The 27842-nt window shown below is 37.2% G+C and overlaps 1 protein-coding gene across 4 annotated transcripts in view; it reads right to left on the reverse strand.

Annotated features, from left to right (window-relative positions):
• Positions 1 to 27842, reverse strand: part of UBE2U (ubiquitin conjugating enzyme E2 U) — a 68797-nt gene that overhangs the window by 19607 nt on the left and 21348 nt on the right. Inside the window, exons 6-8 of one of the 4 annotated variants that reach the window (XM_019919309.2) lie at positions 24039 to 24087; positions 16589 to 16677; positions 8947 to 9028 (exon numbers count right to left, since the gene is read on the reverse strand). In XM_019919309.2, coding sequence (XP_019774868.1) covers positions 8947 to 9028; positions 16589 to 16677; positions 24039 to 24087 — 220 coding nt within the window. Of the gene's footprint in view, positions 1 to 8942; positions 9029 to 16583; positions 16678 to 19878; positions 20051 to 24038; positions 24088 to 27842 lie in introns of those variants that run through there. The other 3 variants (XM_073788704.1, XM_073788677.1, XM_019919310.2) reach the window with 3 other exon arrangements.

Raw genomic sequence — 27842 nt, forward strand, 5'->3', positions numbered from 1 at the left:
AATCAAGATATATCAGCAGTGATATGTACTATGATGAAAATAAAACCTCCAATAACATGCTGTATGGAGGTGCTGAAAGCAGACGTCCTTGCATTGCTCCTGACATGAGGGTCAAAACATTCAGTCTTTTACTATTACGCACGTTGGCTGTAGTATTTTCATAGATGTGCTTTAACAGGTTGAGGAAGTTCTTTCCTATTCTTAACTTACTGAGAGGTGTTTTTTTTTTTTAAATCAGAATTTGGTGTTGAAATTTTCTTCACCTATTGAGATGATCATATGGTTCTTCTTTCTTATTCTATTTTACACTGTTTGAATTTTAAAAATATTAAACCAAGGTTACATTCCTAGCATAAACCTCACTTGGTCATGTATAATCATCATAATTATTTATTATAATTAATTGTGACCAAGTGGGCTTACACCAGAAATGTAACCTTGATTTAACATTTTTTAAAAATCAATATTTAAAATGTTTAAACCATGTTTAAAATGTATTTATTTATATTCAGTTTGCTAAACTGTTTTCATCTATGTATAGAGGGTGTACTGATTTGTAGTTTTCTTCATTTGTTTTTGCTTTTCTTATAGTGTCTTTGGTTTTGTTATTGAGGTAATGCTGACTTTATAACATGTATTGGGAAGTACTCCCTTCTCTTCCATTTTCTGAAACAGTTTGTGTACATTGGTATTATGTTTTCCTTAAATGTCTGGAAAATTCTTCAGTGAAGACATCTGGCCTTGGACTTGTCTTTGTGTGAAGGCTTTTAGCTATCAATTCTATTTCCTTATTAGACATAGGATTAGTTAGGTTATCCATTTCTTTTTAAGTGAGCATTGGTAGATGTCAAGAAATTTGTTCATCTATGTGGTTGAATTTATTGGTATGAAAAAGTTTTTATCTTTGTTTTAGAGAGATTTTCACTGTGTATAAAACTCTAGGTTAACCATTTCTTTTATTTATTTATTTAACCATGGAAGAATAATGACCTTTATTTTCTTCAGAAATAATTTCAAACTTACAAGCATGTTGCAAGAATACTACCAACTCCCATATACCCTACACCCAGATTCCCCAATTGTTCTTTCTTTTAAGCACTTTAAAGTTGCCATCCATTACCTCTTGGCTTCCAAGTTTTCTGACATGAAGCTATTGGTTGTTCTTATTTTTGTTCCTCTACATGTGTATGTGTTTTTATCCTTTATTGCTTTTGAGATTTTTCTCTTTATCACTGAGTTACAGCAATATGATTACAATGTGCCTTGGAATGGTTTCTTTGTACTTTTGCTTCTTGGGACTTATTGAGCTTCTTGGTCTCTGAGTTTACATTTTTTATCAAATTTGGAAAATTTTCAGCCATGATTATTTCTTCATATATTATTTTCTGTCAGTTTCTTTGGAACACCAATTACATGTATCACACACCACTAAACTATGTCCCATAGCTCACTGAGGCTTTTTTTCTTAGTCTTTTTTCTCTCTACGCTTATTTTCAAGAGTTTATATTGCTACATTTTCAGGTTCATGAGTCATTTCTTCTTCAGTATCTAACTTGCTGTTCTTTCCATACACTGTGTATTTAAAACATTTTTTATTTATTTTATCTCTAGCTGTTCCATCAGTCTTTTGTATATCTGCCATTACTTTTCATCACATTCATGACTTTCTTTAGATCCTTGAGTATATTTTATAAGATGTATAAAAGATGCGTTAAGGTCCATATCTGCTAATTCTATCATCTCTATTATTTATGAATCTATTTATATTGATATATAAGATATATATATATATAATATATAGATTATATTTTCCTGTTTTTTTGTATGATGTCATTTTTGATGGGGTGATGGACAATGTAAATTTTATGTTGCTGGGTGCTGAATTTTGTTATTTTCCTTTATATATAGTTGTCCATTGTTCTGGCATGAAGTTCAGTATCTTACAAATCAGTTTAGTACTGCAAGGTTTGTGTTTAGCCTTCCATATGCGTCTAAAATAGCCTTTATTTGGAGACAGATACAGCCCTACTCCTAAGGCATGACCCTTCTGAAGTCTCCATCCAACGCCCTTTGAATTAAGAGTTCTTGCCACTCTAACTAGCAGGAACGCAAACTATTTCTAGCCTCTGCCAGCCTTGTGTGAATTCCAAAACAAACAAAATCATTAGAATCTTATTTTCCTCGAGGCAAACATGACTTTAGTTAGAAAACAATATTACTTGATCTATATCTTTTCTCCAATGATAACTCTTTGTCCTCAAAACACTACATACTATTGATATTTCCTTTTTCATTCAAACATTTGTCTTTTTCTAACTGAAAACATAAATTATAAAAACAAAACTGTTTATTGTCACAATGTTTAAATTGCAATTAAAATGACTATAAGGGAAGGTGCCATAATTATTAAGTTAAAAGTAAAAGAGAAAACCCTAATGCTTGTTCATATTCAATTCTCATATCATTTTGGGGGCTCTGTAAACTGCTACACGTTCTTGAGAAGTCACTCTATGAACATAACAAGCATCATAAAACTTATTGCATCTAGTAACCAGACTTCTGGTAACATGTTCTAAGGGAACTTCTTGGCCTCCTTTTTATTCTTCCCTTCAGGTAAAATATAATCTAATATGCCTACAGGGAACCTTAGCTCTCCTCACTCTCAGCCCTGCTCAGACCAAGGCCTAAGTCCATCCATGTATCGCATTTCTGTGGCCACGAGGAGTGGGAGGTGTCAGGGGAAATGGGGGGAATGGGGTAGGTTGTTGCAGGGGTGGGCAAAGGGGAGAGGGAGAGAGAGCAAGAGACAGAGAGACCCCTCCCTCAAAAGAGTATTCTACGTGGGAGCAGAGCCAAAGAAGAGATTCCCTTGGTGGGGGGAAGCCCAGTATGTGTTTTTGACTCAAAACCCCTCATTCTGAAGAGAGATGTAAGGGGACGCAGCCTTAAGCCATGCTGTTGGTAATAAAGGAGGATCCAGCAGATTCTGTGCTACAACCAGAAATCCATGGTAAAATGTGAGGGCAACATTCTGAGAGAAAAATTGATTAAATGAATCATATCCATAAGAGGGAAACAATAAAGAGTATTAAATTCATTGAAAAAAAATAGTTGAGAGAACTGGGTGTGTTTATTCTAAAAATAGAAAACTTAAGAGGAGGTGGGAGAAAGACATGATGGCTATTTTCTGAGACTTAAAGGGCAAGTCCACAAAACAGAAGAGCCTTATTTGTGTTGTTTCCCAGGACAAGAGGCAGTACTTTCTTTTCTGCCACAGCAGCACCCCTTGAATCATGTCTTCTACCCATATCCAAAGCCAAGCCTGGATCCTCAGTGTCTGAGCTGATTCTGGATCTAATCAAACAAAGCATTCACTGTAGCATCTGGTAGGCCTGGATTTGAATTTCAGCTCTGTCGCTTACTGAGTGTGTGACCTTAGGGAGTTTGGTTTTTAATTTTTTCTGTTAAAATATTCTTTATCAAATGGAGATAATTTCTCATTTTCTGGATGGTTTTGCAGACAAATGTAAAAGCACATGGTAGGTGTTCAAGAAAGTCTGTTAAATGAATGAAAGAAATGTGGAATGGTTGACTATCACAAGGTGCTGGATTTAAGCTAGAAATAAGGAAGATTAGAGCTATTTGAATGCTCCTGAAGTACTGAGCTTCCTGTCTCTAAAAACATCTAAGCAGAGATTAAGCAAAATTATTTTTTAAAAGGAATTTTCCTCTTTGTCTAATTTGTTCCATGTCTTTATTTTATTTTTTATTTATTTTTATTTTTTTAACATCTTTGAGTATAATTGCTTTACAATGGTGTGTTAGTTTCTGCTTTATAACAAAGTGAATCAGCTATACATATACATATATCCCCATATCCCCTTCCTCTTGTGTCTCCCACCCACCCTCCCTATCCCGCCCCCCCTCAGGTAGTCACAAAGCACCGAGCTGATCTCCCTGTGCTCTGCGGCTGCTTCCCACTAGCTATCTATTTTACATTTGGTAGTGTATATACGTCCATGCCACTCTCACTTCATCCCAGCTTACCCTTCCCACTCCCCGTGTCCTCAATTCCATTCTCTACATCTGCGTCTTTATTCCTGTCCTGCCCCTACGTTCTTCAGAACCATTTTTTTTTCTTAGATTCCATATATATGTGTTAGCATACGGTATTTGTTTTTCTCTTTCTGACTTCACTCTGTATGCATGTCTTTATTTTAAAAGGGACATTTCCCATGCTCATTCTAATGCCAATTCTCTCTTTAACCACTAGATGGCATTCAAGGTTTAATCTTTGGGGAATAAAAAACTAGCATTTCTCCTTAAAAATGCATTAAATATATAATTATGTAAACCTACAAAAACAATGTTTAACTTCAATAGCCCTGAAAGGATAGCATAAACATACATTAAGTTAATGTACTCATCATAAATATTTTCTATATAATTGGAGAAATTGGAATCAAACATAGCTATGCTAGAGGAAGATCACATATTTTTGTGATCTGAGTTAAAACACACACTCAAAAATCAGACACTAAAAAAAAAAAAAAGCAGACATTACAGGAACTTAGAAATAATATATATTAACTCCTTAATTTAAAACACAGTACAACTAAGAGTTTATTTTATAAATATAAGAATATTTTATGTTGGTATTTGATACAACACATGCTAATTATTTTATATAGAAGGAAAAGGGAAATAACATTGCTTAATAATAGAATTTAAGATTGAAAAACTGCAAAACTTTTCCACAAAAGCAGACTTTGTGCTAGCAACTGGGTGGGCAATATTTTTACATTTACCTGAAAAACTTAAGCTTTTAATAAGCACATATTAATGGCAGATAGGAAATAAAGTTTTAGTTTTCAAAAACAATATGTGTTTATCAATAACTGGGTAAGCTGGTTAATCTCTTTGTGCCTCATGTTTCTCTCATTAGTAAACTACAGATAGAGCTACCTCTAGTTTTCCACAATTTCTGTACAGAGACCTAGGGGTGACAATCCAGTTGAAAAGGGAAGCCAGGAACCTTCTCTTGAAGCTATGTCTGTATAATAAGGGAAGTGGTCTGACTTTGAGTGTAGGTTGATTTGTTGTGTCTTTGAAGGAGGCTGATAGATAGTCTTGTGGGTTACACTTAGAGGCGTGTGCTTACACTTAGAAGTATAACTGTCCACTCCACAGTGTGGCCAGTATTACGTTAGGAAATGAAGGGGGAATGCCTGGCACACAGTAGGTGCTTCGCCATATTAGTTCTGGTTTCCTTTGTATAGATACTTCAAAGTAGGGACAAGGGCAATATTCTTTCCTGAAGCTACATAGAATGTAAAACTTCTCCAGAATTGATAACTTTTATTTAGATAACTTGCTGCCTGACAAAGCTTAGACGACCGGCATGGTTCTTTCCACGACCATATTACCAATCACTGGGTATAGAGTATGATGTAAAAGTAGTGTTATATGTGCTTAAGTAAGGATAGTCAAAAGAATAGCCTCCACTGCTTTCTGACTTTGTATCTTTCACTTTCTCCTGAGAAAATAAATATGAACTATTGATTAGATTCTAGATTCATATTCTTTCCCATGTCTTGGTAGAAATAAAGTATTTGCATGAATAGCCAAAAGACTGGCAAGGCAATAGGAAAGAAAAAAAAGGCCTTAGAAATGAATGCCAAACCAAATGATCAGTTCATGAATATTTATGAGTTGCTTATAATGCCAATGAGTTCCTATTAATACTAACTAAAAACATGTGTAAAACTTAAGAATTTGCATAAAATATTCATGACAGTCATTTATATTTCCAGTTTTCAATCACTGTTCTATGACTATACCCAAAGTATAACCATAATCTCTACATTAGAATGGGCACCTTCATTTTACTGTTCCTAAAAGTAACTGTCTTCACATCTAATCCTCCTATTAAGTGGGGAAACAGGGTAAGTATGCATCACTCAAGAAACACTAATTGAGTGCCAGGTACCAGGCTAAGTGCAGAGAATACAAAGCTAGAAGAACAGTCTTGCCCTGGTCGCTCTGCATGAACAGATGAATCTCCCCACCACAGACGCTGAAAGAGACAGGAACAGACTGCTACAGAAGGAGAGGATGGGGGGACATGGGAGCCTGAATCATGGACCATTCCACAAAACACAGTGGAGCTGGATCTTCCTGCCCTCCTTGTGGAGCACTCTGCCAGGCTGAAAAGATGACAGGACAGAGAAGGGAAAAGAACCAAGGGCATAATGGGGCTAAAATAAATGTGGTTATGATAGGTGCTGTTTTCTAGACTGAGAAAATGTCACAATTGTTTACATTTCTATTTTTATTCTCTGAAAACACTGGGGGACATGGGCTTTTGTCACCCCCTCTCCTTGGGAACTAATATTTATTGAATGTCCATGCGCCAACACTATGTGGTTTATATATATATATATATATCTATATGATCTCATTCAAGAGATCCAATACAAAACAAGTTTGCAAGGTAGGTAATATCTCCTTTGAACAGATAAGGAGACAAGCTCAGAGAGGGTAAGAATCTCTCCAAGATCTATCTGACACTACAGCCCATGCCCTTTCCCATGCTGCCTCCAAAGATAGATTTTCCTTGTGAGAACTGAACTAGGGCCACAGTAGGAAAAGCATGAATAATAGCGAACCTCGAGTACTTCCTATGTACCAGATACTGTTTGAAGCAATTTATGTGTAGTGTAGTGTATTTATGTATAAAATAGTGTATTTAATTGTCACAATCTCCTTGGGAGGTGGGTAGAGTTATTACTGCCATTTAACAGATAAGGAAACTGAGGGACAAAGCAGTCAGATAACATGCCCGAGGTCACAGAGTTGGTAATTGGCAGAGCCAGGATTCAGATGCAAAGAGTCTTGCTCCTGTGTCCCTGCATTTAAGCGCCCCATGTTCCACCTTTTAACTCAGACTGAATCCTAACTTGAGACTCTGCTGGGAAAGATATCCCTGACAGAAAGCACAACGTGGTGAGAAGATCTTATGTTCCCAAACAATAGTGGGGGGGAAAAAAAGGAATTTAGGGTAGCTTAAGAATCGGGTCTTGATTGATGAGGGGATGGGAGGACAGTAGGAGGAGGGGTGTGAGGCAGGAGGGATATGTCTCTCTTTTTCCTGAAGGCTCTGCAGATGAAATGCTCTCAATTTGCATTTTCTGGGTTTTTTTTAAAGGGGACATTTCAGCGCGAGGAAAGTTTTCTCTGTTTTCAAATATTAAAAACAGAGAGATGCAAAAGGTATTATATTGCATGTACACATAGACCAATTACTCACTTGCATAGATTCCCAAACATTTCCTACTTGAAACTCTGAATTGACCACTTTGCTATACCTCATGTATTTGATGAACATGAGACTTTTAATAATTATTTAAAAAGAAGTTGATTCCACCATACTTTATATTTTTGCATGCTCAAATATTTATGCTGTAATAAAATTATGTAGATAAATGTAATATCTTTTAGACACTTTATTTAAATAATGTTTAAATTAATGTTTTGTTATCATCTGATCTAAATATATTCTCATCAACCACCAGATGGCATAAGGTGTGAGAGTTTTAGTCTGACAGGGTCACCATGCACATGATAATTTGACCTATAACTTCAAAATAATGTATTTAGGAAAATGTTCTAGCATTCAAACAGTTCACAATTATTTCAGCCATATGGAGAAGTGGGTGGATAAGTTGAAAATGACATGGTCCTACTTTTTCTACATTTTGGGGTTCTGTGGGATGCTGGCCTTACATAATGAATCAATAATCAAACAAATAAAACAAAGCAGTTCTGTTAAAGGAAATCAAAAAGGAAGTCATGTCACAGCAAAATTAACCTTATATTCTAAGTAGGTTTCTTTAAATGAAACTTGAAACATGCCTTCAAGAAAAAACCATGCTGACACTTCAACTTCTGCTTCATAAAAACTTTTCTACTGCTTATAATTTACTCTGAAAGCAGAAAAGTTTCTAATGCAAAAGCTTTCCTCCCCTTTGGCTTGAAGGAAAGTTGCTGCAGAAATCAACTGAAAAAAGAATATCTAACCAAAAAACCCAATCTGAACTATGATATTAAAGGATAGGAAAGTCTATTTTAAGAGCCTTGATTTCTACACAAATTCAAAATACAGCACATTGTTTTTATTAATCCTATTATTTTCACCTAGAAAAGAGGTCACAATGCTAACAAGGAGCTAATAAAAATGACGTAAATACAAAAAATAGGAACTTTAATTCCCCTAGCTTTGTGGTAGCACATTCACTGAATGCTTTGCAATAAGCCCTCCAGAATAAATGACGACTGCAACACAGCCAGTACCACAGAGCTGAGACGGAATCTGTGCTCTAACAGGATGAAGCAGAAAAACTGCCTTTAGGAGTCAAGAGACTGAAGATGAGATTAAGGTCCCTTCCTTAATGTGGTCCAAGAGTCAATCATTCCAAAAGATATTGTAATAATTTACCTTTGTATTTAATTACAGACTTCCTCACTAGATTTAATATATTTGGTTCCTGAGTGAGAAATCCATCTGTGAAAAGAGGAAAAGGTGTTTGGAACCAGGAGAAGAAAGAAATACTAACTGCTGATATGTAAACAGGCTGGTTTTTCTTTTTTCCTGTTTCTAAGTTCTATGTTGATAAGGTTAAGAATGGAAATAAGAAGATTAATAGGAAAGGTATTGTGGTATTCCTTCACTGTGGCTCATGTTCTATCCCCACCTTTGGCAGCCGCGAGATAGCAAAGCTGTTTCCCACCTGGGTTCATGTGAAAGGACAAAATGATACCTCTTATTTTTGTTCTTATGTTTAAAAGAAATCCAATGGGTTTCTTCTGATAGTTCAGTTAGTAGAAAGTGAATAATAGATATTTCAAGTTCATAGGATAATATTCTAGACAGTTAAAATTACTTACTTTAAACCCCATTCTTTAGGTCGTCTTAGCTCATTTTTCTTCCATTTGTAATACTCTCCAATGAAATCTGGATCTTCAAGCACTGAAATTAGAATATTTTAAAAAGGAGCTATGCATACATTCTTTAATAATAGTTTAAAGTTTACAATAATTTATTTCTCCTTAAGTTAGTATGTGGCAATAACACATACTATTATCGTTCAAGTCACATTACGATCCTCAGACACTCTCCAAATTTCTTCTTTTAATTTAAACTTTGTGATACTGGATATTGTTTGAAACAAACAGATTGTGACTTTGTAACTTATCATGATATTTGTTTATATATCATTTATAGAAACGAGGATAGTTTTAAAATAACTCATACAGAAACTGATACCATCGTTTAACAAAATTCTAATGCAGCACTTCAAGGGAAAAAATAAAATCAGGGAGTTTGAAAGTGACATTACAGATCTTGATCTTCTACAAAGCAAGAATCTGCAACAGATGATCATTCAGCCGCTAAATGAATCCCTTGTCTCTCTTTTTTTTTTTTTTTTGCGGTACACGGGCCTCTCACTGTTGTGGCCTCTCCCGTTGCGGAGCACAGGCTCCGGATGCACAGGCTCAGCGGCCATGGCTCACGGGCCCAGCCGCTCCGTGGCATGTGGGATCTTCCCGGACCAGGGCACGAACCCGTGTCCCCTGCATCGGCAGGCGGACTCTCAACCACTGCGCCACCAGGGAAGCCCCCTTGTCTCTTTGTTATTGGGAGACTGCCGGTTTCATTGACAGTTACCAAGGTCACAATGTCCTTCCTTAATCTGAGGGCTGAGTTTCCACTGCTCCTCCTTCTGACCTCCTCAGCAATTCTGAGTAAATTTATCCCTCCCCTATGGAAAGGATCCCTCTAATATTTAAAGATAGCTCTCAGGGCAGCCTCAGTTCCTTCAACTTTTTCTTAAGTCATGATTTGCTAGAGACCTAACCATCCTCAACCTGGTGGTGAACTTTGTTGATATTCCTATTAAAGTTTTCATCCCGAACTGGCTGAGAATCTTGATTTCATATCAATAGCAAGATACAGGTGGGATTGCTACCTCCCTCGATCTGTGTGCTGGACTTCTCTCAATTTAGCTCAGATATGCATTAGTATTTTCTGGAAATCACATTATACCACCGGCTCATATGTTTGTGGTTAATTATAAGCCTTAGGCCTTCAATCAAATTCACATACAATTTACGGAAAAACTACTATGCTTAAGCACTGGTAGTTTTTACACAAAATACTATTAATTCAGATCATTCACACATGCACATATACATCCTTCCTTTTCTCCCCGCTCCCTCCCCTGTTCACTTGTGTGCTTTCTCTCTCTCTTTCTCGCTCTCTCTTCTCCTTCTAATTGTCCTGGGTTTATAGTCCTGATCTATTTAACCAACCAGATGCTCCCCACCAGTCCTGTCTCTACCTAGAGCTTCTTTTTTTTTGTGTGTGTGTGTTACGCAGGCCACAGGCTCCGGACGCGCAGGCCATGGCTCACGGGCCCAGCCGCTCCGTGGCATGTGGGATCTTCCCAGACCGGGGCACGAACCTGTGTCCCCTGCATCGGCAGGTGGACTCCCAACCACTGCGCCACCAGGGAAGCCCTGGAGCTTACTTCTTAACAATGATAAATTAACCCCTTCCAGCTTGATGAAATTTGTCATTGATAGAGAAAACATTTAAACTGAATAATTCTCCTTTTCTTCTATTAATATTACATGATATTCACCAGCAATGTTCCAATCTATTCTTTATCTTCTTCAAACACACACAAACACACATACATACATATTCTTATAGAATTAATTAATACTCTTTATTATTATTTGGAATATATTCCTTCCTTCCTTTAAGGAAGCAAATCTGTACTCCCCAGAGTTCTTAGCAGGATTCATTATTTCCTTTAGATGATTATAATAATTAATATTAATAGAATTCTTACTATATATGGGGGTACTTGTAAAGTAGATATGCAGTGCTTACCATTATAATACCCACTTCACAGATGAACAGACAGACACAGAAAGGTTGAGTAATGTGTTCTCACATGTACTATCCATTACTACCTAAACAAAATTTAAAATTTATTTGATGTTAAGTTCCCTGACCAGGTATTGAACCCAGGCCATAGCAGTGAAAGAGCCAAATCCTAACCACTAGGCCACTAGGGAACTCCTGAAATTTACTCGATGTTTCTATTCAAGGATAATCCATGTCTTTCCTTAATTTTTTGGAATTGCTGTTCCTACATTTTCTATTTGAATATGTATGGCAGTCTCTTCCTTATATATTATGAAACCCCAAATGGCATGATTATCTTTCCTGAATACAGTAAGTCCCCTACATACGAACCTTCAAGTTGGGAACTTTCAAAGATGCAAACATGCATTCGCATGTCCAATCATGTAAGTTAGTTCATGTGTCTGGTGTACACTGTCACATGCGTGCATACTCTACAAGTGGTTGTGCTTTTGTGTACTTTCCTGTGTACTTTTGGCGTAGAGTACAGTAATACAGTATCTTTATTTCAAGCCCAGAATATCTGGAGGCAAGCATAAAAGCAGCAGTATGTAGCTGATTGTGTTAGTTGGGTACCTAGGCTAACTTTGTTGGACTTATGAACAAACTGGACTTACGAACACGCTCTCGGAACGGAACTCGTTTGTATGTAGGGGACTTACTGTATTCTCATTTCTTTTATATTATTGACTCATTTTCTCCAACGCTTTCTCTATTATCCAAGAGACGAAATATGCCACAGTATCTGTACAAACTTTTAACACTTCCTATTTTATCCCCATAATTTTTTCACTCGTCTCCTACCATCTGACTGTAAATGCCTCAAAAAGCTTATCATAATACTTACGTTCTTTTCTTCAACAAAGCCCATTGATAGACATAGAAGATGCTCAGTGGATGATGTTGATGGGAGGGAAATAATGAAGAAATGAGGACCAGTGAAATTTTGTCAGAACTTCTTGAAGTTAAAATCCCCCCGATCACTATCATACCTTGCCCTTGTGGCAGTTTTGTAATCTGTGTAGAAAAGCATCCTCTACTGCCTCCATAGTATATTTCTTCCTTCCTTTCCTTCTGAGGATTACTGGACATTGCTTCTACTCTGCTTTTTCTATGACACACCTATTGTCCAACATCTGTATAGGTTGATCTGAAAAATTTTCTTCCACTCTGGGACTGTCATGTCCAAAGAAATATATAAGCACTAACTTACCTTGGCATGTTTTATTTTCACATATACTATCTTATGCTAACCATAGAGGAACTTAAAATAGAATTGAATATTTTTGTCAATGAATAGAAATGAAAAATGAGGTACAAAGACTAACTTAAATTAGGTTAAATGACTAACCTAAATTCACTTAACTGTGTCTGCAAAACTAGTATAAGGCTAGGAGTCTCTAATTTCTGATATCAGGTTCTTCCCACTAGGGCTTTTCCATTGGCTTGCACACTGTAACCACCTGGGCAGCCGTAAAAACTACTACCCCCTGGTCCTGCTCCCAAAGATCCTACCGTAATTGGTCTAGGGGTGCACCCTTTACACGGGGAATGTGCACGAGCTCCTCTGGTGGTTCTAAGGAGCAGTCAAGACTGAGACCACTGCATTAGAAGCCGATGATACTGCTTCTTGCATCTAAATGCATTTCTGGAGACACTTGCCCTCACTGCTGGCTCAAAGACTCAAGGAATGAAAGTATCCTAAGGTGAAAGCAAGCATTCCCATGATGCTTCAGGCTGGTTGGTCTGTCCTGATGACAGCAAAGAAACATCAGGAAGCCTCCGCTCACTATTACAGGGTACACTGGTCTGAAGGAATTCTTTTCGTATAACATAAACATTTCCTTATGGGGATCATATTCTGTCATTAAGGTGCTGTTGCCCCACAGCCAGATGTATTGGTTTGTTCTCTGCCAAACTTTTAATTTGCCATTCTGTAGTGATGGACAGAGAACAGTGGATCATCAGTACATTTTCCCATATGATTGTCTATGATTATGAGCAAATCATTGTAATTACTGAAAACGTACTGCACATACTTCAGAGTTTGAATTTAAATCTCAAGTTATACAGAAATTACAATTTTATATCATATTATGGAGGCAATATAATATAGAGGAAAGAACAAATATGGAGTCAGAGGACTTGGTTCAAGTCTTTGGGCCACAGCCCACTTGTACTAATAAATATTAGCCACACTTACTGAGCACTCACTATGCACTAGGCACCATTATAGCGCTTCAACGTTATGATGTACGTTCTGTGATTATTCTCATTTTACAGATGAGAGAACTGGGACATAGAGAGGTTAAGAAACTTATCCAAGGTCACACAGCTAGTAAATTGCAGAGCCAGGATTAAACCCTGGCAATATGTATCCAGAATTTACACTCTTACCAATATATGATATTCCATGTGTGACCTTAGGGTAAATTACTTAGCTTCCTTTGGTCTTGGTTTTCTCATGTGTAAAACAGAGTAATAACAATGCCAAGCTCATTGGGTTGATATACAACTCTGCATGACATATACTAGGTGTTCAATAAATATTGGTTGGTAAGTGAATGAAAGGACAATAAGATTGGGATGATTAAAAAAATACAGATTAAGAGGTACAAACTACTATGCATAAAATAAATAAAATAAATAAGCTACAAGGATATATTGTACAACACAGGGAATATAGCCAATATTTTATAATAACTATAAGCGGACCGTAACCTTTAAGAATTGTGAATCACTAAGTTGTATGCCTGAAACTTACATAAGATTGTACATCAACTATACCTCAATTAAAAATACATAAGAAAAACAATACGGAGTATACTCTGTAAACTGTGTTATACAAGAATAAACTTACTAGTATTATGGCATACATGACTATGTATAGATTTGTGGCACAAAGATATGCAACAGAGTTAATACTCAAAAGCATAACATAGGGCTTCCCTGGTGGCGCAGTGGTTGAGAGTCCGCCTGCCGATGCAGGGGACACGGGTTCGTGCCCCGGTCCGGGAAGATCCCACATGCCGCGGAGCGACTAGGCCCGTGAGCCCTGGCCGCTGAGCCTGCGCATCCCGCAACGGGAGAGGCCACAACAGTGAAAGGCCCGCGTACCGAAAAAAAAAAATCATAATATAACCTTACTCATCACTATTCGTAAAATAAAAAGCTTTTAAAAATATGCACAAGAGTTTAATAATCTTTCCAGTGATAAAAATATAACTGTAGAAAATGAAGTTATTAGAAGTTCCCCCTTTATTTTTGAGTAGTTAAAGAAGCATTCTATAATCTAACAGCTTCATCTTTCTTATTGCCAGGAAATTAAGCCATTAAAAAAGATAGTATTGGATCTCATCCAGTTGAACTATCCAAAGACAAAATTGGCCAGCAGCACATGTAAGGTTTACATTTAATTTTTTTTTAATTAAGTGCTGGTTATTATTGAAGGAAAGCTTTTGAAACATTCTTACGACAAATCTCTGTAGGAAAGAGAGGCAGAGTGATTGTGAAATCTTGCACCAAGGGCTAGAATCAAAGTCTCTGAAATTCTTCTGGGCTAGAGGTAACCATTACCAGCTATTGCCTTCATAAAGAGAAATGAATTACATACTAGGTTAGTGACAGATGTAGAAACAAGAACCAACTTAAATATTTTGGTGTCAAACTCTTTTGAAGAAGAAACTGTAGCCAGTGATACTTCATTATTACTTCCATTTTAAAATGATTCTTTATTATAAGACAATCATTTTGGAATTTCTTTGTTTGGGCATGTGCTTCTGTTTTTTTCCTAGCAGTTTGGAGTTTCCAAGAGCCTTCATATATTTACACGTTATTCCATAAAGCACCAACCTATAACAATCTGTTTGTTTTTTGGTTGAAGGAGTTGGACGCTGAATCATTCCCTGGAGCATGCCAACTGCCTCTTGACACCACATCTGTTAAGGGTTATCACCTCCTGGAACCCATCTGAGCTCCTCAGAGCCTCTTACATAGCAAGTACTCAAGATGCGTTTGCTGAATTGACTAAGAAGCACTCATCAAAATCTTTTAAATGAAGTAAACATTCATGTAATCTGGTATCAAAATCAAGAAAACTCTTTTACACTGATAGTGTTGTTAAAGGCTACTCCTTAAAGCACCTTGAACGAGTTATTTTTCTTAATCACTAATCTACGAGTCAGTGAGGAAGATAATGTATAATCACAAAATAACTAATAACCAACATCCTGAAAGAACAAGTAATTTCTTAGAAATTATTGACCTCACATTTTTATATTTATTAAGCTTAGTACTCCTTTTTGCTCTAATTTGTGTCTTAAAACTAGATATGATTTTTTTTTTCTGGGTGATATTTTGTTCTCTTAAAACCAATTAGTAGACTATCACAATGATGAGATGAAACACAATGAGACCACAAATTAAGGCTGTGGTCATGGAGGTGGAGTAGAGGGGAAACATTTGTAATGTTGCAGGAGATAAAATCAATAAGGCTTAATAAGGGAGATAAAGAGGACTAGGAAGTGTCTATGATTCTGGCTTGGCAAGTAAATGCAAGAACGGTGATCTACCACTAACCAAGAGAGGTAATGAAGGAGGGAGAATAGGTTTTGGAGCAACATAATGAATTCACTTTGGGACATCTTGGGTATGAGGTGCCTTATTACACAATTGTAAATATGCATTCAGAATTCAGAAGAGAGCCTGGCTAGAGATGAGGCTTTAGGAATTACTGGCATGTGGGCTAATGAAAATCATAGTGATGGATGAGGTCTCTTAAAGAGAGCTGGGCAGAGAATACTGAATGAAGAAGTTATTGCTAAGGAAAGAGGCAGAGGAGTGCTTAGGAAGGTAAGAGGAAAACCATGGATACATGGTGTCTTCTAACTCAAGGAGAGCATAGCCAATAGGATTTCAAATAAGATAAAGACTAAAAAAATGTAATCACTGAATCTGGGAATTCGGAAGTCACTGATAACTTCAGAATGTACCATTTTGCAGGATAGCTGAAGCAAAGTCGTATTTCAGTAAACGTGTGCAGACTGGCTAACATACTTTGATACAAATAATGAAACAGTACTCTAAAGATTAGATTAAATGGGACCAAAAAGTTGTCCAGCTCTCCTATTCCATCTTTCTAGTTCTTAATGTATGATGGTAACAGATGATTTTTCCTTCGACTGATATAATTGAGCATCCCCAGGTTTTCTTGCTGTCTTTCTACTTAATAATATCTCTGGCTTTGGGGATAATTGTGTTTAGCACCAGAAAGTTTCCTCCTGCTATGAAGGTTTCCTTCTGGGGTAAAGGGCGTAAAGTAAAGCTCAAAAGACCGAGAACTTTGTCTTTTATTCATCCAATTGCCTATCTTTCCTTTGGGCTTTTAATCAGACTTCAGTCCAGGACTCTTTACAAAAGAGGGACTAAATGAACAGTTGTTGAATGATTAGTATATAGAGCCAACAAAGAAGTTTATCACCCTCAGATTCCAAATATGTGTCAATTAGTCTTTGAAAGCAAGACAAGCTGAGGATGTTGAGATTAATATACCAACCCCCCTCCCCGCAAAAATAAGACAAGGTTAGATCACCTTACATGGAGTTCTGTAATATTCTGTGGCTTTTGATGTGGCTATTCTAGACCATGTCTTGTAGTAATCATAAAATGAGACTGATTTAATTGATCTGAAAATACAAAATAAGATCAGACAGTGAGTAGCATGAAAGTTTGCTTTTTAAAATTATTTTTATCAGAGCGGACTCTTTCAGCTACCTTGTCACAAGACATTAGGCTGATCTGCAAATTCTCACATAGTTATTTCTAACAAATGAATCTAACATAATTTTCCACGAATACATGCAAATCACAAAAAAAGGTCCATCCAAACCAGTTTTCTATAATAAGTGTAAATGTGCATCCACGTGTATATTATAAAAAGAAAAATATAGGTTTAAGATAACTGTGCCTTTCGTGACTAACATTGAAAAGAACTTTAAATAAAACATCATAGCTGTACATTTTCTCTTTCTACGATAAACAACTTTCTTAAATTTCTATGCCAAATTTTAGTAAAATCACCTTTATTTTCTTTTTATTATGAGGAGAAATGAAACACCAGAATTGAGATTAGTTTAATCTTTACACAGAATCTGGCCACTTTCAATGAGGGAAAATAAACAACTCTTTTCTAATATTACTGCCAGCACATTTCCTTCCCAGTGCTAATATTACCAAATCCTAATGGGAGAGCGAAGACTGTTACAAAGTATTAAACGGGACCTATGAAACAGTCTCTTACTCTTAAATAACTGCATTTCCAATTTTTTTCTTACAATCTTCTTGAATGCAGAGATTCTCAACACTCCACAAACAAAACATTACTTTCAGATATTTTTCAGACATGTGAAATCATCTATTAACTGACTTAAACAGATGCTTAAACATCAAATATAAAAGACTTTATGTCTGTTTTAATTTTAAATTCCTAGCTCTTTGGAGGAAGAAGCAAATTTTCAGTTATAATAGGTTATTAGCATTAATTTTTATAGGTAAATCATAGGTACCTTAATATCTGACTCAATTTTGAAATTAATGGGGGCAATATCTAAATTTGTTAATGCATTCATTTATTTAAATGATAATTACGGACACCTAATTTTAAGACTAACATTTTTCAAGTGTGTTATTGCTTTTGTAATCACACTTAAGTAGAAATCTGAAACTTGGTAAAGATAAATTAATCACTACTATTATTGCTTCCAGAGCTACATGCGTGCTTTATACTACTAAATGATATACTAAACTAACATTAATTTGCCAATGAAATGTTTCAGCATTTGGCAACGGAGGTAACAAAATGAAAGGTTGCATTATATCTCCTGCATGAAAAAGCTTGTGATCAATTTGCTGTCACAGATCACTTAGCAGACAACAATGACCCAAGAGGAAGGAAACTGTCAACATACTGTCTCATGAAAAAAAAATACACCATCTTCAGGCACAATCGTCTCCATTGTTTTTTGTCTGTTTGACGATGACCCATGACCCTCTCCCTTCCCAATGGTGTCCTGTTCAATTTCAAGCTGTTAGCCTTCAGGGGCTTTCTTTTATTCCCCTAGAATAATTAAAAATATTACTCTAAAAGGTATAACTTTAGTATAGTTTGAATATACAAAACAGAATGCCTCAAACATTTGGGAGTATCTGCACTTTCAATTCTATAAAGGAAATAGCCTCTTAAAATAAGAGAACAGTAACTATTTACTATTATTCAGATAAAATATGAAGGGATGTGTACAGCATAAAAAAATACATGTGTTTATAGTTTCAACCAATAACAGGAATTTATTGAGTATTATTGTTGGCATTATGAATATGAAAAAGTAGAAGACATAATTTTAAACTGAACCTCACTGCTTATTATTATTCTGTTGGGAAAATAAGATATATATCTGAACTAGTAAATAGAATAGCTTTATATATTAACATAATAAACTGTTACATCATTTAACATAGACATTTGGAGACTACAATGACAGATACTTCTTTGGCAGTGGCAATAAGCAAAAAAAATTTGGAGGAGGGAGCTGTAACTTTGTTTTGGAGCCATTAGGGAAAGTGTCACCTGGATATGGACCTGGGACAAAGGAAGGAGGCATTTTAGGCCAGGGAATCAGTATTAGCAATAGCTTAGATGGCAAGGAGCATGGTGTGTGCATGCCTACGTACAGAGGATGTTGGGGGAAGAGGTGAGAGTAACAAGATAATTGACTAGAGTAGAGAGTTCCAGTTTTGGGGGAATTGGAATTTGATAAAAATAGGTGAAACTAGGCAATGCTGGCTCTTCAAATTTAGGCAGAGAATGGATTAGACTCGATTCAGTAACCTTGATTTATTAGGTGATAGACAGTAATCAGAAGTTCTCAAATAAGGCAAGTAAACTATGAAATCAGTGATTGAGTAAGAGTTTTCTCTGGCATTAGCATGCAGAGAGGATTATGTGAGAGATTAAATGTAGGGGGACCAGTTAGGAAATAAATTCAGTAACGCAGGCAAGAGATTCTGAGAGCTAAAACTCGGGTGGGAGCAAAGATCAGGAAGGGGAGGAGATGAATCTACGAGAATGCTAAAGAATTGACTGAACCAGTTGCCTGATAGGGTGTGAAAAGTGAAGGAATTTGAGGGTCAAATATTCTCCTAAAACCCAGAAGACCACTTAGCTTTGCTATTAATAGAAAGCGTCTAGAGAAACCGAAGTAAAATATGAGTTTAATTTTAAACATGGGTTGTAGGTGATGACCTTCAGGAGTGTGACTGAGAAATTGGGACTGGAAATAAGAAATGTAGGTCAAATCAACACAAAGGTTGATAGATGATGCCATTAGGGAAAACAAACTCCAAAAGAGTAAGTAAGTGTTTAGAAAAGAGTGAGCAGAAACCAATTCACAGTTAAGGGGGACCTGTGAAAGAAACCAAAAGGATCATTAAGGGAAGAAGAGAATCATGGCAGCGCTATTTCATGGAAGCAACATCCCAACCATCGCCAAAGCCTAATGACTAAATTCTTAAATATCTCTGGATATTTAGTCACGTATTCAACAGTATCATGACCAAGAGCACAGGCTCTGGAATCAGCTGGCCTGGGTTAAAACACTCTGGCACCATTTCTTATTAGCTGTGTAACTCCGGGCACGTAGCCTAACCTCTCCACGTTTCCAGAGATAGAACTTTCTCCAGTGGTGGTTGTGAACATGCATAAAAACAGCCAAGGAAGGGTTTAGCATCCCTCAGCACTCAGTGTCAGCTGGTCTCCTCAACTGCCTTGGGTAAGTAGCTCATCATTTTTCTCCTGTAAATGCTAAACAGCTTCCTAATTGTTCATTTACCTCAGTCTCTCCCTATTCCAGGTTATCATGCCTCTGCTTGAAAGCCACAGTTGGTAAATAGTTCTATAGGATGACATATAAACAACTTTTAAATAGAACTTGAGGTTCTTCATCATCTGGCCATTTCCAGCCTTTTCTCCCGTCATTCATCTCCACATCCAGAGGCTCCGTCACATGGAACTTCCTGGTGATCCTGAGTGTACCAAAATATTACATTTCCATGTCTGTGCAAGCAGTTCTATTAGAGAGTCTTTTGCCCTCTGTGCCTGTCAAAGTCTTACTTATTAAAGTTCAGGTACAATAAAAATAATACAGACATGAAGATTGTCACAGTGGATATTGTGGTTGCCTCCCCGATAGCTGTTCCATTCTTCTCCCATTCTGTACATGCCCTGTGGTCTGATGGGACTGACCCCACCCCTGGCTCTAAGCCAGTTGAGTGATAACTAGTTTAGGGACAGGAATCTGACCTAAATAGCTCCAATCAGAGTGAAACTTATTCTAGCTTTCTAATACATCTTGATCTCTGAGAGTGTTGATCCCCTCTGTTCTTCTTCAAGATTGCCTTGTTATTCTAAACCCTTTGCATTTCTAGATACATTTTAGACCACTTGTCAGTTTTCAGAAAAAAATAAGGCTGCTGAGATTTTGACTGAGACTGAATTGAATCTATAATTTGGGAAGAGTTGACACTGTAAGAATATTGAGTCTTTCCCAAGCCATAAACTTTGTATATCTCTATTTCTTTATGTCTTTTAAAATTTCTCTCATATTTTGTGCTTTTTCAGTATGGATACCTTATTCATCTTTTGTTACATTTTGATGCTGTTGTAATGGTATTTTTAAAATTTCATTTTCTATGTGTTGATTGCTAGTATATAAAAATATAGTTGATTTTTAAATATTCATCTTGTATCCAGGATCCCTGCTAAATTTACTGATTAATTTTCAAATTTTCAAGCTTTGTATATTTATTTGGATTTTACTATGTATATAGTTGTGTTGTCTGTGAATAAAGATGGTTTACTTTACCGTTTCCACATTTTATAACTTGTTTTTTTTTCCTTCCCTCATTGCACTGGCTAGGACTCCAGTACAATGTTGGATAGAAATGGTGATAATGGGCATATTTGCATTGTTCCTAAACTCAGGAGAAAAGCACTCAACATTTCACATTTAAGTCTGAAGTTAGCTGTTGGATTTCTGTAGACTCCTTTTATTGAAATAAGGAAATTCTCTTCTACTCTTAGTTTGCTGAGAATTTTTATCATGAATGGGTATTAAATGTGTCTCCTGGTTCACCTAGATAAGTCTATGGGTTTTTTCTCTTTATTTGGTTAACTAGGTGAGTTACAAGGATTGATTTTCAAATTTTAAACCAACCTGGCTTTCCTGAAATAAAGCCCACTTAGTGATGATGTACTATCCCTTTTTATATATCAGTGGGTTCAATTTGCTAATATTTTGGTTATGATTTATACATTTCAGATTTAAGAGGTACTGACCTATAATTTTCCTTTCTTGTAATGATCTCTGATTTTAGAATCAGAGTTTGCAAGTTTGGTGGCATACTCACTGTCTCTATTTATTGGAAGAGTTTGAATGCCTTTCTAAAAAAGATTTTATTTGAAGTAAATTTAGATTTCTAAAAGAGTTGTAAAGTTAGTTGAATACCTTCAAAATTCAACTTTATTAAAGTGTAATTTACATTCAATAAAATGCATAGGTTGAGTACAGATTGATGAGTTTTAATAAAAGCAGACCCCTGCATTACCATAAGCCCAAACAAGATATAGAATATTTTCATTAGTCCTGAAAGTTCCCTACTGCCCCTTCCCAGTCAATCTCCCTTGACACTTTGGGTAATCACTGATCCAATCTCTATCACCATAGATTAGTTTTGCCTGTCCTAGAACTTCATATACATTGAATTGTACAGCACGTACTCTTTTATAACTCTGGTTTTTTTTTTTCTTAACATAATGTCTGCATTATTATTCCATGTTGTTGCATGTATCAACAGTTCTATTGCTGAGAGTATTCAATTCATAACTATAACACAATTTATTTATATATTCGACTGTTGAATATATAATGTTCAACTGTTGAATATATAATGTTGATTGTTGATGGACATTTTAGTTGTTTTCAGTTTGGGATATTACGAATAAAGCTCCTATGAACATTTGTGTGCAAGTCTTTTGGTGAATATATACTTTCATTTCTCTAAGATAAATACTTTAGGAGTGGGTTAGAGGGCAGGCGAATGTTTGACGTTATAAGAAACTGCTAAACTGTTTTCCAGACTGGCTGTGGGCGTGTCAAATGGTACAACAATGTACACAGCAATGTAGGAGAGCTACAGTGCAATCACAGCCTCATCAATAACTGGGATTGTTAGTTTCAGCCAGTGGTGTGATCTTCCAATCTCTCCCATCTCAGTAAGTCACCGCAGTACCCATCCAGTTCAAACTACAATCTAGTAATAACCCTTGGTTCCACTTTCTCTCATTCCCCACATCAATCAAACTAAGTCTTGAATCCATCCAATTCATCCACTTATCTCCCTCTCCATATCTATGTCCTCAGCCCTAGCTCATACCACCCCACCTCTCCCCTGGTCTACTAAAATAACCCAATAATTCTTCTCCTTGCTTCCGCCTTAGATCCTTCACAATTGATTCCCCACATCGCAGTTAAAGTAGTCCTTTTAAAATGTAAATCTGATTATGTCTTTCCCCTTCTTAAAAGCTGTCCAGCTGTGTCCCAATTCCCACTGAAAGGTTAATGAAATGCAAATTCCTTACCTGGTTTATAAAGCTCTAGGTGATCTGGCCCTGTCTACATCTCTTACTCTATCTCCTACCCATCTCTTCTTTCCCCCTTGCTGTGTTCCAGCTGCATTGGCCTTCCTTCGGAGCCTCTAACACACCACTCTCACATCCAATTTAGAATCAATACCCTAGTTACTCCCTCTGCCCTGAATCTCACTGTACCTGTTAAAACATCACTCTCTCCCAACTTTTCACCCCCCTTTTTTTCCTTTCATTGTCACGAATCTCGATTTTTCAAGATAACACCATTTACAAGTTTATCTCACCATGGCTCTCGAGTTGTTTCTGACTAAAGTTATAGTTAAAGTCTTTCTCCCAGACCCCAGATTTTATAATCCTGTGATCAGTGCTGGATCCTTATGGTGCCGTCTGGTTACCTTGCTGCCTGTCTGAGGGACTCATTGCCCCAGACAAAGAACCAAAGGGCCAAAGTTTTCTCCCTGTAATGGGATTTGCCCTTCCTCCTGCTCCTGCCTGAGACAGACCCCACCACTGCTACTGGCTGGTCTTCATCTGAGTGCTAGGGGACAGACAAGGTCAACGTTCTTCCTGTCAGGTCCCAATTAATCATTCTGTCGGTTTTTCTGGGTCTTCTAATTCTGAGCTTCTAACACTTCCAGGCACAGAGCCCCTTGACATAACATTGTCTCACATTCTGGGACAGAGCCCCGATCTGAGGGTTCCTTTTGATTTCAGTCCTTTGGGAACATTTTACTATTATTAATCCACTAAGAGGATCCTTGTTTTGGAGCATGTATAGTATAAAACCAAGATAGATCAAGTATTATGTCAACACTAGTAAGCTGGCTGTTTTCTGCATCTGATTAACTATCAAAATAAGGCTGATGGAAATGCTAGAGAAGCTGAATGCTGCAGAACCTACACCTTGTCCAGGTGTTCAAGGCTGAATTGATGTCACATTGTCAGGTGGTCTCCCAAGTGTACAATGGCTTTAGCCCTAACTCTCACCATTTTCCTCCAGGACTTTATTGTCTCCTAAATTGCTTGGATTTTTGTGATCTATAATGGTTGGATCTATAATGTAGACAACATTTTTTTTCCTTTTCAGAAATAAAAACTAAAAGAATAGGCAACTAACATAGTTACATCAATTTTAATTCAATAGACTAGAAAGAATTCAAGATTCTCCATATTCTTCCTGAAAACATCATTTTTAAAAGGTATTGGAAGGGAAAATATATTTAAATGAAAAATAATTTTTCTAAGTTAAAAAAATGAAAATACAATTATGATAGAAAACACAGGTTAAATCAATAGTTCTTTTAGTGTATAAATTGGCCAAAAATTGTATAAAGAAAAACTTACCTGTTAAATTTATCTGGCTCTTTAGGTGACTCAGAACTGTCATCTTTTGCTGTAAAGAAAAATATGAAAAGATTCTGGTTTACTCAGAAGACTGAATATATGGCCTTATGTGCATTCTTTCCAAAGCCTCAATAAGATGGTAAGAAAGGAATAAAAATAAAGTATAAAACCTCAAGGAGCTCAAAAGAAAGATGGCAAGAAAAATTTTCAAGATGGAAAGCAGATGTCAAGTGGTAACTATCTTAACAGGCCATAGAAACTTGAAACCTAACGACCTGATGAGGGGAGGCCAATAAAAAGCAAGCAGATTTACACTTCAGAACTTGAGAAACACTCAGGAATTGGAGGTACCAGAGACCTCTGAAAACTGACAGGTATAGCATGGACCCCAAAGACATAGCCTTCATCCTATGCAACCAGAAGACCACCACTGCCCAGGCAGGAAGGAGTATGCCTAATTCTGGAGAAAGTGAACCAGAGAGATTCAGGAGATAGCAGAACAAGAGTATGGTAAGCGACTGAAGGCAGGGAATAAATCAAATAAATCGTATTGGATAAGAAAGGTTCCTTATTCTCACTCTCTGTCCAGCTCCTAGAGTGTAAGTAGTTAACACCTTTCTCTTCAGGCATAAGACTGGAGGATGTGTCTCAGAAAAAATAGTCAAGCCTAGCTAAAGGTAAGGTCAGGTCCCCACTGAATAACCCTATAATGAAACAAAACCATCAACAAGTCCAATCTGTATCCAAAATTTCCAACCTTTTCAATGAATGATTTTCATTCATCGTGTGTCCATCATACAGACACACAGTCAAAGATCAGTAGATATCTGAGTAAAGTCATTATCATGAAGGATGACAACCAAAACAAATAAGCAGGAAGAAAATAGGAACTAGGAACATACTTTTCTGGACATTTTCCAGAATACAGAACAGAAAAACAAAGAGATGGATAATAGGAGAAAATAGATTTTAAAAAATCAGAGTAACAGATCAGTAGATCCCACGTCTAAATCTTTGGAGATTTAGAAGAGAGAACAGGGAAACTGGAGGGGACAGGTATTATAAGAGAAATCATATAAGAAAAAAGTCCAGAACTAAAGAATTAGAGTTTGAGATTTAAACAGCCTATGAAATGCCCTACATGATGAATGAGGAGGAAAAACATTTTCAGACTAAAGTTTAACCAAATTATGAACATATGAGAGTGGAAAAAATACATTTTTAGGCATGTGAAGTAATAAAAGATTTAGCTTTCATGTACTTGGAAGCTCCTGGAGGAAGTGTTCCAACAAAATGAAGGAGCAAACCAACCAAGAGGAAAAGGAGGGATCAAGCAAGAGCTCCAATCCAAGAGGCAGACCAAAAGGTCACTCCAGGATCCCTACGAGAGAACTGCCAATTCAGAAAAGAAGGAGGCGCATGAGGGCCTCAGCAAAGACGTCTTCCAGGGGAAAAAATGAAACTGGCTGAATACCTGGTGTGTGTGTTTTGTTTGTTTGTTTGTTTGTCTTTACAGCTCTGTCAGAAAGCTTAGGGGAAAAATAAATGGTAGATATTTTTAAAAAGAACAAAAATCCAGAAAACAAAAGCAAGGGAATGAAAAAACAGGCCATTTGTACAAGAAAAATAATCATTCGTGGCTCACCTATGACGAATATTTACTAAGTCATATCAATGTAAACGAACAATACTAGGAGAATGGGGGAGAGAAAACGTGAGTGGAAATGGCACATAAAAACTAAATCTTTATCTCTCAGAAGAAGCCCATAAGTAATATCTAAACTGAAAACCCCAGAAATTTAGTACAGAATAAATTTAGCAATATAGTGGTGAATTCCAAAAGAAACAGATAAACGTGTTGAAAGCTGTTGGTACCTTGTCGGGGTGGGGACGGCTCTCAGCCATGGAAGGTGTGGCTTCCAAGGTCTGCTGTATTTCCTTAAAAACCGATTGGTGTTACCTGTCCTTTAAAGCTATGCACAAATATTTCTTTGATAGAAAATAAATACTTAACATCTTTAGCAGAGACTTTGCTGAAAAGTTCCTGGAACATCTGGTGCAGTGAAATACAAAAAAGGACAAAAGAGGTCTGTAACTCCAGCAAACAGATCCATACAGGCCATCCTGTGAAAGTCAGGTTTTCCACATCTCCTGACATCTGTAGACAGCAGAATATCTGGAGTAATACTGTAATCATCAACAACAAAACTGGCTCTGAATGATGGTGCTAAAGCTCATGTTCTTTCATGAGAAGCTACTGGACTAAATTTCTCTTTCTCCTGACATCAAGAAAGAATCTTTTCCAAAGGAAAGGGTATTCCTACACCTAACAACCAGTACTCCCTTTAAGAGAAAAAAACCCAACACCTGAAATCCTACGAGACATCACCTGCTTCAATTGTAGAAACAAGTTCCTCTAAAATTGTTCTATTGTTAAGAGAACTTTAAAAAAAAAAGTGAATTGAGAACTTAAATTGAAGAAGAATCAAATGCTTATCACAACATCTTCCTAACTGCAAGGAGGATGGGATGGATTTGCACAATCATCAGGGTTTTTTTAAAAGTACCCAATGTGAATTAGTTGTATAATCTCCCTAATATTTTTATAATTCTTCTCTATTCTTGTATTTTGACTGTCATAATATCTGTCAGTAATTATATTATAGTTTTTTTTTTTTTTTTTGCAGTACGCGGGCCTCTCACTGTTGTGGCCTCTCCCGTTGCAGAGCACAGGCTCCGGACGCTCAGGCTCAGCGGCCATGGCTCACGGGCCTAGCCTGTCCCAGGCAGCCTGGTATGTGTGAGCACCCAAACTATAAGTAAGGGAGTCAGGGTCCAGACCACAAGGAGAAGAGGCTTGCAGGACATGGGAAGGTCATCAGGACCTCCACCAATAGTTTTTTTTTTTTTTTTTTTGTCTGTGTCGGGTCTTCACTGCTGCACACAGGGTTCCTCTAGTTGTGGTGAGTGGGGGCTTATTCTTCATTGTGCTGCATGTGCTTCTCATTGCGATGGCTTCTCTTGTTGCGGAGCATGGGCTCTAGGAGTGTGGGCTTAAGTCGTTGTGGCACGTGGGCTCTAGAGCGCAGGCTCAGTAGTTGTGTCACATGGGCTTAGTTGCTCCGCCGCATGTGGGATCTTCCCGGACCAGGGATTGAACCCATGTCCCCTGCATTGGCTGGCGGATTCCTAACCACTGCGCCACCAGGGAAGTCCCCACCAATCGGGTTTGAACTCAGAGTTTGTGCATTCTTGTCAACACGCCAAGGAAAAGGCTGGTATTCCAGAGAAGGGCCCACCTAACCAGAGTCGGGCAAGTTATCATTTCGCACATGCTTGGTAGAAGGGCACTTGCTTTTCACATTAAGCTTGTGTTCAAATAGCTTCCTAAGAATTTTTCATAGACTAAAGGTCTGCTATGAAGTCAGGTCTCTTCTCTTCAGTACTTGGAAATTTTAATTCTTTGATCCCACATGAATGACTTTATGTTCACCTCATTAAATTGGAGGCACGGGGCGGAGGGTGGGGGGTGGGGAGGGCGGCAGGGGGAATGCCCAGGGTGGATCTCTGGCCCTGCAGCTTGCTGTGTGTGGCCTTGGGCTAATCCCTTCATCACCATCCTCAGCTGCCTCAGGGGAAGAGGCTAAGGATCAGATGAATAAATGTATGTGAAAGCATTCTGTAAACTATGAAGTAAAATCAGGATCTAAATTTATGGGGGTTTTTTTGCAGTAGGCGGGCCTCTCCCGCTGCGGAGCACAGGCTCCGGACACACAGGCTCAGCAGCCATGGCTCACGGGCCCA

This window comes from Tursiops truncatus, chromosome 1 (genome assembly GCF_011762595.2).
Source record: "Tursiops truncatus isolate mTurTru1 chromosome 1, mTurTru1.mat.Y, whole genome shotgun sequence".
Classification (NCBI taxonomy): domain Eukaryota; kingdom Metazoa; phylum Chordata; class Mammalia; order Artiodactyla; family Delphinidae; genus Tursiops; species Tursiops truncatus.